At 33.6% G+C, this 12,140-nt stretch overlaps 2 protein-coding genes across 3 annotated transcripts; both read right to left on the minus strand.

The window, feature by feature from the left end:
• Nucleotides 1–63: 63 nt before the first annotated feature.
• LOC131674661 (autophagy-related protein 9A) lies at nt 64–5,162 on the minus strand. Of its 2 annotated transcripts, XM_058953473.1 has the most exons (8): nt 4,930–5,162; nt 4,219–4,325; nt 3,480–3,790; nt 2,948–3,405; nt 2,687–2,871; nt 1,653–2,609; nt 1,202–1,591; nt 64–1,133 (listed from the first exon to the last, which is right to left on the minus strand). In XM_058953473.1, the coding sequence occupies exons 2-8, from the start codon at nt 4,270–4,272 to the stop codon at nt 978–980; spliced, it is 2,511 nt and encodes an 836-aa protein (XP_058809456.1). In that variant the 5' UTR covers nt 4,273–4,325; nt 4,930–5,162; the 3' UTR covers nt 64–977. The 2 variants fall into 2 exon arrangements, with proteins under 2 accessions (XP_058809456.1, XP_058809457.1); XM_058953474.1 differs by lacking the exon at nt 4,219–4,325.
• A 1,677-nt stretch (nt 5,163–6,839) lies between these two features.
• On the minus strand, nt 6,840–12,134 carry LOC131674662 (uncharacterized protein DDB_G0283697). The gene is made up of 6 exons (XM_058953475.1): nt 12,003–12,134; nt 9,921–10,018; nt 9,456–9,816; nt 9,158–9,369; nt 8,731–9,066; nt 6,840–8,650 (listed from the first exon to the last, which is right to left on the minus strand). The coding sequence occupies exons 1-6, from the start codon at nt 12,128–12,130 to the stop codon at nt 7,524–7,526; spliced, it is 2,262 nt and encodes a 753-aa protein (XP_058809458.1). The 5' UTR covers nt 12,131–12,134; the 3' UTR covers nt 6,840–7,523.
• Between the last annotated feature and the right edge of the window lie 6 nt (nt 12,135–12,140).

Consider the following 12,140-nt stretch of genomic DNA (forward strand, 5'->3'; position numbering starts at 1 on the left):
TTATAACTATAATGTATCACAGGAAAAATAAATAACGGTATCAAGAGTAAATTGTAATTCTGTTTAATGCTCACATTATAAAAGATATTATATTTACAAAACGTATTTACACCATAATTACATGCGATGTCATTTTCGAAACACCAGCCTTAATTATAGACATTTTAGTTTCTAAATCACTTCAAATATTGTATTAACAAACGTTTCTTACATTCTATAACAACCACGTTATTGAAACAAAAGATTAAATTATATATTGCAGAAAAGAAACTTATTAACGGAATCGGCCTACAAATATTATATAGGGAAATAATTAACATTTCATTCATTATTCTTCACCTGCAGTGTGCTAGTTATATTTCATAGCTTATTATTGTTTGAATAAATAATTCGAAACCATAATCAATCCAAAAGCATTCCTTGTTATCTACTTATTAACAATTTTTGTTTTATATGCTCAGATTAACTTGAGAATTGATTCATTTAGAAAATAGATATTCAAATTAATAACGTCAACACTTTTTCACTAGTAATACGATAGCAATTGCGATTTTGAACTTCTAACATGCGATTCATTCATTGCACATCATGTAAACAGCTTATAATTTTATGTTAGAATGACTAGAGAAAAAGGACTTAAAAATTATAGTTACTGAGTAAATTAACTTTATCTAATAAATGTTTGCAACATAGCAAAAACCTATTAAATTTAAGGTAGTATAATAAAACTATTTGTTAGATTGTCGAGTGACGTCATAAAAAAAACGATAAATAGTTTTGAATTTGTGCTATTTTCTCTTAAACGTTTAATTGATCGCCATCCAAACGTAAAAAACTAATTGCGATTGTAATAGACACATCAGGTTATAAGCATTTAATTTGGATGTAATGTAAATACAAATTAACTTGAATGAGACGTCATATGTAAAGTCGATAAATTATGAAAACGAGTTATAGGAGTAAATAATTTCCAGTTACTATTTTCGGTCCATTTCTCTTCTAATGGAAGAATCTTGATGTTGAAGTAATGGAGCTCTTTCTTGTCCTAATTCTGGTAAAATTTCCAATTCTTGGAGGGGACTTCGTTGCCATATACTTCTAGCAGTTACTTCGCGGTATCCTCTCCTTCGAACCTGTAAATTTATTTGAAGATTTTATATTATCCGTTAAATAAATAGATATTGTAATTAATAAATCATACTTGTCTATGATGAAGTTCATGCAGGTACAATGTAGAAAGAGACATATCTATAGCCGTCAACTCCAGAGGAACAGAAGCCTCGGCATTTATGTCTGTAGCAGTGCCGAGTATAGATGTTTCCAATGACTGATTTATTATTCCAGTAGCTTGTTGTAAGCTATGTAGCAAACTTCTTTCACCAATATGCAATGGTCCTTCTGCTCTACTAACTCCTCGGTGCATAGCTTTTGCTTCTTGCCTATTTACATCAATATGGCTAATACTGTCAGAAATAGGCTCAGTGATGGAACGATCCGATGACATTCCTGGCATAGGCTGATAATATTGACTTGTTATATTCATCTGAGGCGTTATCGTACTTCGGAGAATGTTTGAAACTACACCATTGTACTACAAAGCAAACATTTAATATAATGAGCAATAAATCATTAAAATATTATTCAAAACTTACCTCTGGCCCTAAGCAAGACAGGCTGTTCAAGCTAGCATAAAGAGGATTGGTATCATAATATCCTACGTTCGTTGCTTCTTTTTTAGCTCTTTCACGCAAAGCAGCAACGAAGACTTCGGCATATCCAGGCGGTTTCCAATCGGGATTTGTGTGTGTGAAGTGTATTAATGATAATTCAGTCTTGCCATCTTCGGCTTGAGTAATGTTGTCGGATATCAGAGGAATATGTTTTTCGGTCGGTGCCACTCCAATATTTCCAAAATCAGTCATGTCGGTGTCCTTGACATGAGGACTGTGAGCCAAAGTTTGCCACATAGGATTTCCATGTTTTCTTACGTCCATTTGAGCAAAGCTACATATGTCTCCCACCCCGGTCACTTCGACAGTAAATCTGCGATAGAAATCAACTATATCCAGTGCTTTGTATCTCAATTTAAAAATCAAAATATACGGCGTCAAGAGAGGTGATATGAGCTCCTCCAATAAATGCACCGCACGGTATTGGAAGTGTTGAGCCATTTGTGCTCTGGTCATTTGAGTATGAGCTTGGCCTCGCCAACTGTCTGGTCGATAGTGTGTGTGAGCAAGAACCGCAGTAAGTAGACTTTCAGGACACCATACTAAATTTTCATCAGGTATAAGAGATCTGGCAATACCAGCAATGCCACCAGTTGCTGCTAGGATCATAAGAACGTGTTCGACTTGTAAAAAGTCTTCGTCGTACATTGTCAAAATGAAGAAGACGACGAATATGCTTCCTGACACAAATGCAATATTTTTGGCGAATATTGTCAACAGCGGGGATGTGAACATGCTCATGTACTTAGATGCTGGACGGTAGGCTCGATTCAGTCGAGCTGTTAACTCGTGGTCCAACTCGTTAAAGTGACGTAAGTAGACTCTGCCGTACAATGACCACATGCGTGTTCCAAGAGTACCTGGTTCCCTTTTCAATAACTACAATAAAGTGATAAAGTCTTACATTAAATTAATAATCTTATAAATAGTATAATTACTATAACATTTAAACTTACTTCTCCATAGTTAAAAAATGTATTTAAAATTTGCCAAAGTAGGATTAAAGGGCATAGGACAAGATTAGCAATACCAATCCATAATATATGCTTTGAGAGAGCTCTTGCAAGTTCGTGACGTTTCTGTATTTTTTTGTAATCTTCTCTGATGTGCCAACTATTTTCAAATGGTGACCATGGTCCCCCTAGTAACAAGAATATAAGATCATTAATTTTGTAACATAATGGTGGATGAAATGAGAAAAAAGATTCATTACTTACAAAACAATAGCAGTTCTAAATTATATTTTAGGCCTTTCGTCATAAAAATAATATTTCCTATGAACGGAATTTTAAGTGGTACAGGAAGAAGAGACTTATTTATCATGGCTACCCAATAATTTTTGAACCTTAATATCCTATGATAAATATCAAGTTCAGTCAGATCTCTTTTGTGAATACACATTTGCAACTCTTTTTGCACTTCTATAACTTTTTTTTGCACTTCATGCCAAGTTAAATTATCTAAATCACTGTCATTGATTTTTAAGGCAACATTGAAAAAACATTTGATATCCCAGAACTGAACAAAATGATAGAGAACTTTAATGAGTCGCAGCAACCAGAAAATATTTGCTATAAGAATGCAAATCCATGTAAATAAACCCATGCTTGCTAAACATTCTTTTGATGATACTATAGCATCAATTATTGAAGTTTTGTTACCAGCACTTTTATCTCTGAAAAATAAATGTAGAATTAAGTATAATATTTCAATTTCCTTTGTAAGCTGTAAATAGTTAAAGAAATTTACCTAAACAGTATAGAGTAATCCACACCATGAAAAAGAAATACTGTAAATATTACTACAAAAACAAATTGTGCTAGTTCAAAACCTTCCTGAAGCATCATGCATACGAAACCATGTTTTTGATGGTAATGGTACATTCTTGTAAAAAATGAATCTAAATCTTCTATGTGGTTCCATTGCGTTTTTCCACCTTCTGGTACAACATGTATTATAACACCAGAATCCCGTGGAGTCTCCTCATGAACGTCATCTTCTGAATCCCTGTCCACTGTTAATTCCAATTGTTGGTAACTGCCATCTAGCACCGTTGTCATCTAAAAAATTCAATAATATTACTATTGAAAAATTAAAAATAATACATTGATAATATGACAGAATTTTAATATTTTTGAACAAAACTGTACAAACATTGAAGAATAAAAGCATTCATTTATAATAATAAATTAGATTGTTATTTCTCAGTAAGAAGCATTTGGTCATACTTATATTTTACATTTACCTTCATGATCTTGCTATATTAAATATATAGCTTATAAAACATTAAAATGGTTTTGAATTTATTGGAGGAGATTTTAAATACATATTTTGTAAGATACATAATAGCAAGACAATGTTTACATAGAATTCTATAATTTGATAATTGTATAGACATGCAGCCTATTTGGGTAATATTGATAAAATAGCATGTTTTACAGAAGCAATGAATATCAATAGAGCCATTTGCTTTGAAGTAAACCCTTACCATCTTCCCTTTGTGATTAGCTTCTATGCAGGTAATAACAGTGTCTCGTTTCATTTTTCATGTCATTAAGATCTTTTAACTACAACCAATGACGCTGATGAGAGCATCTAAAATGCAGGTGATTTGTGGAATATTGATTGACTTAATAGTTACTGTTTGAATGAGTTGATTAAACTGATGCAGTAAAATAAAGTACACAATTAAAGAAAAATTGATCATTGAAATAATATTCATTAATTTAATTATTTCTAAAACTTAATATTTTAACATAAAATACAATGTTATTCTTAACTGTGCCTATAAATACACGGCTTGAGATGTATTTATTTAAATACACTAGACAAACAATGAATTGAAATGGATTAAAAATGTAACTGAAATGAAAACGGATGAAGCATATTTGTTTTTTTAAAGAACGCTCAATGACGGAATATTTAGTATTACATATTGTAAGATTTGCTTGAATAAATATGCGTATGCGTATAATTTATAAAGAACAATGACCAGTTTTCGTAGATTGCATTAAAACATATAAACGAAAGAACGTCATCGATTATAGGATTTGCTTGTTGAAGGTCATCTAAAATGTGCTTCGACTATAGTCTTTCATGGTATTTATGTTTAAAAAAAATATTTGCTTGCTCGAGAGGTAACAATAACAACTCGAGACAGCTGATTCACATAAAGACAAATGACGTAAACGCAACTAACCTTAATTTATCTTCGTTGTTCCTTCTTGTGCCCAAAATTCGAGCCTTGAACTTGTTGGCATTTGCATAAATTTCTAAATTTGACTAAATTTACGAAAAGACGCAATGAACTCAGTTTGTTTGGATCAAATGCCTAACAATTTGACCGAGTTTCATTGTGTTGAGATGCTTTGCGGAGCTGCATCGCTTTGACTCGACGCACTCTGAAGCTTTAGTGTTGCTTGATGCAGGTTGATGCTGTTCTTTCTCTGCCTCTCCCTCTCTCAGGATCTGCCTATATATATAGATAAGGTCGGACATATACACTGCTGCGATCTCTTGTGGTGCAAAATAGAACTAAAAAAACGGGAGCTTTAACACAGACAGCATGGAGCAGGCTGTTGTTTTTATTTAATATATTAATAATAATGAAAGAAATCAGCTTAGAGAATATGTAAATAAATATATGCCAATCTTAATTCTAGATAACACGCATAAGATAAGCGCATTTTTTCGATTTTTATTTATAAATTTTTTTATTAATTTATTTTCAACAAATCGTTTGGGGTTTAAATTGGTTCCATACTTATTTACAAATTTCTTTGATTATTATTAATATGTTACATAAAAAAACAGTCTGCTGCTTCTGTCTACTTTTTATGCTGTTGCTGTCTGTGCCTGTATTAAAGTAACGCCTGCGTGTTTATTTCCATTTCGCGCCACGAGAGGTCACAGCAACACAGATGAAAGTGCAACACATACATATCAGAACATAAATATATATATATATATATATATATATAATAGATATATACATGTAGTTAAAGCACCTCTTTGTGTACTCGTAATATTAGATTACTTCTTTTTCGAGCTCTGCTCTATATGACCATGACGTGCTGTTTTATTTTGTAGACAGAATCCATATTACTTTTTTCTGCTCTACGCTTTCATAAACCCTTTAATTGACTCACCTTCAATGAACAGCATAGTACGAGACGACTTTTTCACTTGTAATTCTTATTTTATCTTTTTTCATTCAAGATCAAGATTACAATAGATTCTAGAGAGCGCGTCGATCGTACGCATACATTGACGTTAAGACTAAACATCGGAATGAATTACTTTGTTTTTTTAGTTTTTTTCCAATATAGAAATTGTGATTCCCGAATCTCAAATGGAAATATATACGTACCTTTACTTATACAATCAAAATAATTTTTCCTTTTTTTAAATTAATTATGTAAAATAAAAATTATAATTGTGAAGGGAAATTATAAAAGATTAAAATTTTAATTTCAAATAATGTGGAGATAGAAAATGTTTTCCATTGATTCCAGATCATTGAATAATACATATAGTGATAATATCATTTGTCCTATTTTACCTATGGGTGTCTGTATGAGTGTGAATCTAATTTAAATCTTATTTTAACTTAGTCTGAATAGTAACTGTATAATTTTTTCTAATCATTTCTCATGATAAGAAATAATATTGAGAAAGATTTATAAATTGTTAGCGTATATAACGTTTCCATGAAGTATCGACATATTTTTTTATTTCAATGAAACTGAAATAATGATTTTCGTAGCAACTGGTGAGAAAGGAACACGAAGCATAAAAAGGAAAGAGAGAGAGAGAGAGAGAGAGAGAGAGAGAGAGAGAGAGAGAGGGAGAGAGAGAGAGAGAGAGAATACAACCAAATTGGAGGCAAAAGCATAGCCTCTCCATGACTTCTACTTATTAATCATGACGAGGCATCTACGAGTTACTGCATTGTTGAGCAAATCGATTCTACAATTATCAATCGAGTAACATGCACTTTTAATGTTAATATTCCTTTTTTTTGTGCGCTTTGTTATAATATACATGTGAGCTGAAATGGATAGTTTCAGTTCTTATAAAAGTAAAACCATTTTTTATTTCCTGAATTTATTTTATTTTGATTAATTAATGCATTATTTTATGCCACCAGTACAATTAAAAATTTGATGTTGAATTTATTTTTAAATAAGCTCATATCATACACAATATTCCCCATCTGGAGATATTACAAATGTACCTGTAATGAAAATCAGCATTACATTTATAAATTACTGCTAAAAAATTAAACAAATAATATATATTTTTTCACTATTTATTTATACACATTACGTTTTTCAGCATTGTACATAATCCTATGAATTTACACAATAAAGTTTTAATAAAAAAAATTGTTGATTTCCATAATAACATTATTCGCAAATTTCACTAATAGCCATAGTGAGTGTATCGCCATATGCTTTAATAATGCGCGGTGCGTATCAGCGAAAATCACGTGCAGTCAACTTAGATGTCAGAAACAATTTCACGGTAAGTTCTGTAAGATTCGACCGCGCTCTAGTCATTGGTTTAGCGAGACTGTATTATTTTAAACGTTTATTTGATAAATAGTGTGTGTTCATTGCCTGCCTCAATGGTTTTATTTTATTGAAAAATAAAATTAAGAAACAGTTCTCGGGTATCGAGTCTGCGACTTGACGAATTAATCGTCAAAAGTCTTTTTTTTTAATCCTTGTCCATCAAGTTCGTAAACTCGTCTCAGAATTCTTCAGAATCCGCACCGAGGCTCTGCATGTCCTATCTTCTTCGTTGATTGGTATTCTGACCTCTGAAATTCGGTCCACCAAAACCTCTCTCGAAATTTGGATTTGAAGGTCTGAAATTTGGTGGTGGTCCAGAGAAATTGTTGAATGGTCCGCCTTGGAAAGGTCCACCCATTCCTGGTCGGAAATGCATATTGGGACCAAAATTGTTATTAGGAGGTCGAAAGTTGCCTGGACCAAAGCCTTGCATGTTCGGTGGAGGTCCATTTGGTCGGAATGGAGGCGGTGGTACATTCATATGGGGCATCATATGAGACATGGGTCCATCCATTCCTTGATGGGAACCCATTTTCGAAGATTGCTGCGAGGAGTTGGAATGATGCTGCATGCTTGATGGTGGCATATTTGGATTGATGTTTTGCATGTTATGGTGATTGGATGAGTTGCCTGTGCTGTAGGAATTGCCGGATCTCTGGTCGCGCTTGTCAAAGTAATTTTGTGAAAAGCTAGTGTCGGGTTTCCTGTCTCTACTGCTATCATCATCCCAGTGTCTACTATCCATATCTCTGTTACCAAAACCATCGGATGACAAGTACGAGTTTTTCATTTGTCTGTAGTCGCTATCTTGGAAATTGTGTCGCGAGTCTATGTCATCACGTATTCCAGGCCTTCCAGGTCCGCTAGATGAATTATATCTGAGGCTTTGGTCATTTGTTCTATAATCTTCATCATAGCTGTCATTGTAGTTGTCCTTAGACGACGATCTATCTGCGTTCATTCCATATCTAAGATCAGTATCACTTGATTGCGAATCCTCATTGTAAGAACCTCCAAAAACTGGCTGATGTAGTTTTCCCATTTTGTCGCCTGCGCCGTCACTCCAACCAATCAATTGGTCGAACTTGCGCTTTCCTCCACGATTCAAAGATTTGAGAAGTTCTGGATTCTGAGCGAATTTCGAGCTAGGTAGAGGAGGTGGTAAATCTAGGTCAGGAATTTTGGTGTAATCAATGTCACCGTCATCTTGCAAATATTCTTCTATCTCCTCTGTATCCTCGTTAGGTCCGATAACATCTCGTAGTTCTTCAATTTCTCCAGATTGTACTAATTTATTTATAGCGTCGGTACCCTTCGCAATCGCTTCAGCCAATTTAGATCCAGCTAAAAGTAAAATAACATTGGTTATGCTCGCGCAAAAGGTTATAAAAAAAAATCAGCTAGCAAAATCAAGCGATACTCACGTTCAACTGGAATCATTTTCCCGTATAAAATAATAGCGCTAGGAGTAACGTCGTTTAAAGGCACGGCGCCGGGAGTAGTTTCAATAAGCTGATTGACAATAGCATTAAGTGCTTCAACTTGTTCGGTGTCCTCGGCCTCCATTTCGTTCCACTGAGCTTGAAAGTTACGTGGAATAGGTTTGCTGTAAGGCACCTTCTTACTCGCTGCTTTTTTGCTTTCTTCAGCCGCGTGATCAAGATCGAGACCCGGTATTTCACCGTTTTTGTCTTCGTGTTCGGGATCTGTGTTGATACGATCTTCAGGTCCCATACCCGGAATGACTGCGCCTTCGTCAGCTGTGTTAACACAAACGTTCAATTGTCAATAAAACAAAAATGTCAATACCGTAACGTTGCCAAATAACAAATGAATAACGAAGTTACTGACCGACTTCATGGTCGTCAACGCCACCTGCTCCGGCAGGTAGAGTGTTGAGGTTGTATTTGTCTCTCATGAGATCACCTGGCCTGTTTCTCGTCCAAAATTTGGACGTATGATCATTACTACCTGAGCACAAAATGTGACCCAAAGGATGCCAAGCCAATGTCCAAACAATGCTGTCGTGAGCCTGTTCTATCGCTCCAACTTCTTTGTCGGCACTAAATAATAAAAATGAAAATTAAATTGTTGGTAAAAAAGAAAAGGATAATTAAAAGTTTGAAATCTTGAATGATTATGTACGTACCCGACGTGCCAGAAAAGAATGGCACCGTCACTTCCACCGCTGCAGAAGAGTCCCTCATGACTCGGATGCCAAGCAACGCTGGATGCTTCCTTCTTGTGACCACGGAAGGTCTGCACCTCTTGACTGAGATTTCTCAAATCGAAGAGCTTGAGCAAGTGATCGCGAGATGCGGTAACCAACCAATTACCATTGTCATTCCACTTGACATCCATTACAGTTGATTTATGCGCGTGAAGTGTCGCCAATGACTGTCCTGTTTTCGGATCCCATAGCTTCACTGGTTGCTGATTATCCTTACTACCTGATATGACTAGGCTCTTTTGTGGATGCCAGTGTACGCACTTTACATCCGCTCCATGACCTAGAATTCAATTAGCATGTTATATGCACATGTTTTTCATTTTATGCGTTGTTGTTTTATTGCAAAATTCATTAAAGATACGATTAAACGGTGTTTTAAGTTACCTCGGAGAATACGCTCTTCGTGACATCGCAGAAAATCCCAAATTCGAACGGTTCCATCGTCACTGCACGTCGCCAATTTGTGATCCGTTGGACTGAAACTATTGGCCCAAAAAAGGCAAAAATATAGATAAACACGTGTACACCTCGCATTCCGTTATATATTTTTTTATTTATTATCAAAATACTACATTGTTTGGCTTGTAAATTCATCTATTTGTTTGTTATAGTACATTTAAAATTTATTTGTTGCAATTTGGTTGGGGTCTGTCTTAAAATATTATGATTGCTTCTGTTAATGGTAAAAGGATTTATAAACGGGAATGCAGTTTTTTGTGTATAGAGCTGCAGCCAGCAAGTTACCTTAACACCAGGTATTAACATTTTTCGAAAAATGTAATATTAACGATTTTAAAATTAGGCATTTTCGCAACAACCAAAATTTATTAATATGTTTAGCTATTTTTATTATTAAAACCATCGGTATATGAAAAATTAAATATATTTCATAGAATATGCTTTGAAAAATGCAGTATTTAACAATCCTTATTTTACAGAAGTGTTGAAATTATTTTATAGGGACATGTAAGTATCTAGCTAATTAATATTTGAGTTGGTAATTTAAATTCACTCTCAACAATCAAGTATAAAATAATTCTGTAGATAGAACTGACGATATTATTTGTAAAAAATTGTCATTTCTACCTGCAAATTTAGTTTTCTTTGAAACGTAGATGGAAATGTGAAAAATATTCTATTTTAAATCTACATTTTGATGTACTTGACCTTATATTATGGGGAAATTTAAAGTAGTATTCATTATAAATTGTGTAAATGATTATAAGCAATTGGTATTGAAGTACTAAAATATGATATAAAAACACAAATTTACACATTTTATATCCTTAAAAATGTGCATTTAATATATGAATAGGCTTATGAGAATAAAATGGATATGAGTATTTGTTCGAAGAATAAACTTCCTCTGCAACCACCTGAATTCGCATGCATGGACGTAGAAAAGCATAGGCCAATTAAGAACAACTCGTTTGTTTTTTTTTTACAAAGCAATGCTATCTTTAGTAGAAGAATATAATGAATGGTTTTATTGTTTATTCACTCATATATGGTGATGTTAGTGTTTAGAATAAAAATTCTTCATTGACGTCCGGACGGTTTTGAAAAGTCATAACAATCCATTTGGTAGATGCTCGAGTAGAAAGTGAAAGCAATCGAAAATGGAAATATGCTAAATAAATGCTATACACGAATATTTATTAAAATCAGTCGGGACTTGGCCGATATTCCAAGAAACTCAAGATAAGGATTCCCGCATTGTGAATAAAAAAAGCATCTCCGACAGTCATAACTGGCACTCAAACTGACTGATAATCTAATGGCTGACACTGCAACTAAATTTATTTATTTAATATGAAAATAAAACTAAATTTTTTGATGCCACATAACTATCGGAAGACGAGCTCCTTGAAATTTGTGATAAATTCAGCATTTATTGCACATTGGATCATTTACATGAGGCATGTTTTTTATTATTATTTTTTCCATCGATTTTTAGCAAGAGGCAAAATCGTGGCGATATTCAGGAAAAACTTTATTTATACAAGTCAATAGAAATGTAAAAAATGTCACCGATCAATAAATTTAATTTCATCCATTTTATTATACAATTGGATAAAGTGGCTTGGGAATAGGAACTTTATTTTGTTTCTTATTATTATTCCATTTCTCATCTTGACTAGATTATATATCACGCGATTTGTACTTTTGTTTTTATTATTGGAATACATCCATTTTTCAGCTTGGTAATGCATAAAAAAACCTAACGTTATTATTAAAGATATCACAGTCATCTAATTTTTTCTTTTTTTGTGTTACAATACCAAAAGTATTATCTTAGAGCAGTTGTTTAAAAATGAGTTACATACAAATATCCGTACAAGGATAAGGAGTTGGGTGCTAATTAAAGCACAGTTCCAAGAAAAGTGTAATAGAATTATATAAAATATCCTGAGAACAGCAAATACTTTGCAATAGTTCAAAGGACTAGAGTGATGATTGATATACCTGAGTCCCCTAATTGCTTCTTTGTGTGCTTGAAACATCTTGACGTTGTTCATATTGCTCTGCCAGTACTTGACATATCCTGCGTGATCTCCCGTAACCATCCAACTTTCATTATGTGACCATACCATTGTCCTTACT

This window comes from Phymastichus coffea, unplaced genomic scaffold (assembly GCF_024137745.1).
Source record: "Phymastichus coffea isolate CEN01 unplaced genomic scaffold, Cenicafe_Pcof_1.1 PCOF00274, whole genome shotgun sequence".
In the NCBI taxonomy this organism is placed as follows: domain Eukaryota; kingdom Metazoa; phylum Arthropoda; class Insecta; order Hymenoptera; family Eulophidae; genus Phymastichus; species Phymastichus coffea.

Coding starts and splice junctions, on each gene's coding strand:
- LOC131674661 (XM_058953473.1), bottom strand. CDS start 4,272: ATGAAACGAGACACTGTTATTACCTGCATAGAAGCTAATCACAAAGGG. Junction 3,406..3,479: donor GATTACTCTATACTGTTTAG/GTAAATTTCTTT, acceptor TTTATTTTTCAG/AGATAAAAGTGCTGGTAACA. Junction 2,610..2,686: donor CATTTTTTAACTATGGAGAA/GTAAGTTTAAAT, acceptor ACTTTATTGTAG/TTATTGAAAAGGGAACCAGG.
- LOC131674662 (XM_058953475.1), bottom strand. CDS start 12,130: ATGGTATGGTCACATAATGAAAGTTGGATGGTTACGGGAGATCACGCA. Junction 9,817..9,920: donor CGAAGAGCGTATTCTCCGAG/GTAACTTAAAAC, acceptor ATTGAATTCTAG/GTCATGGAGCGGATGTAAAG. Junction 8,651..8,730: donor GAAAATGATTCCAGTTGAAC/GTGAGTATCGCT, acceptor TTTTACTTTTAG/CTGGATCTAAATTGGCTGAA.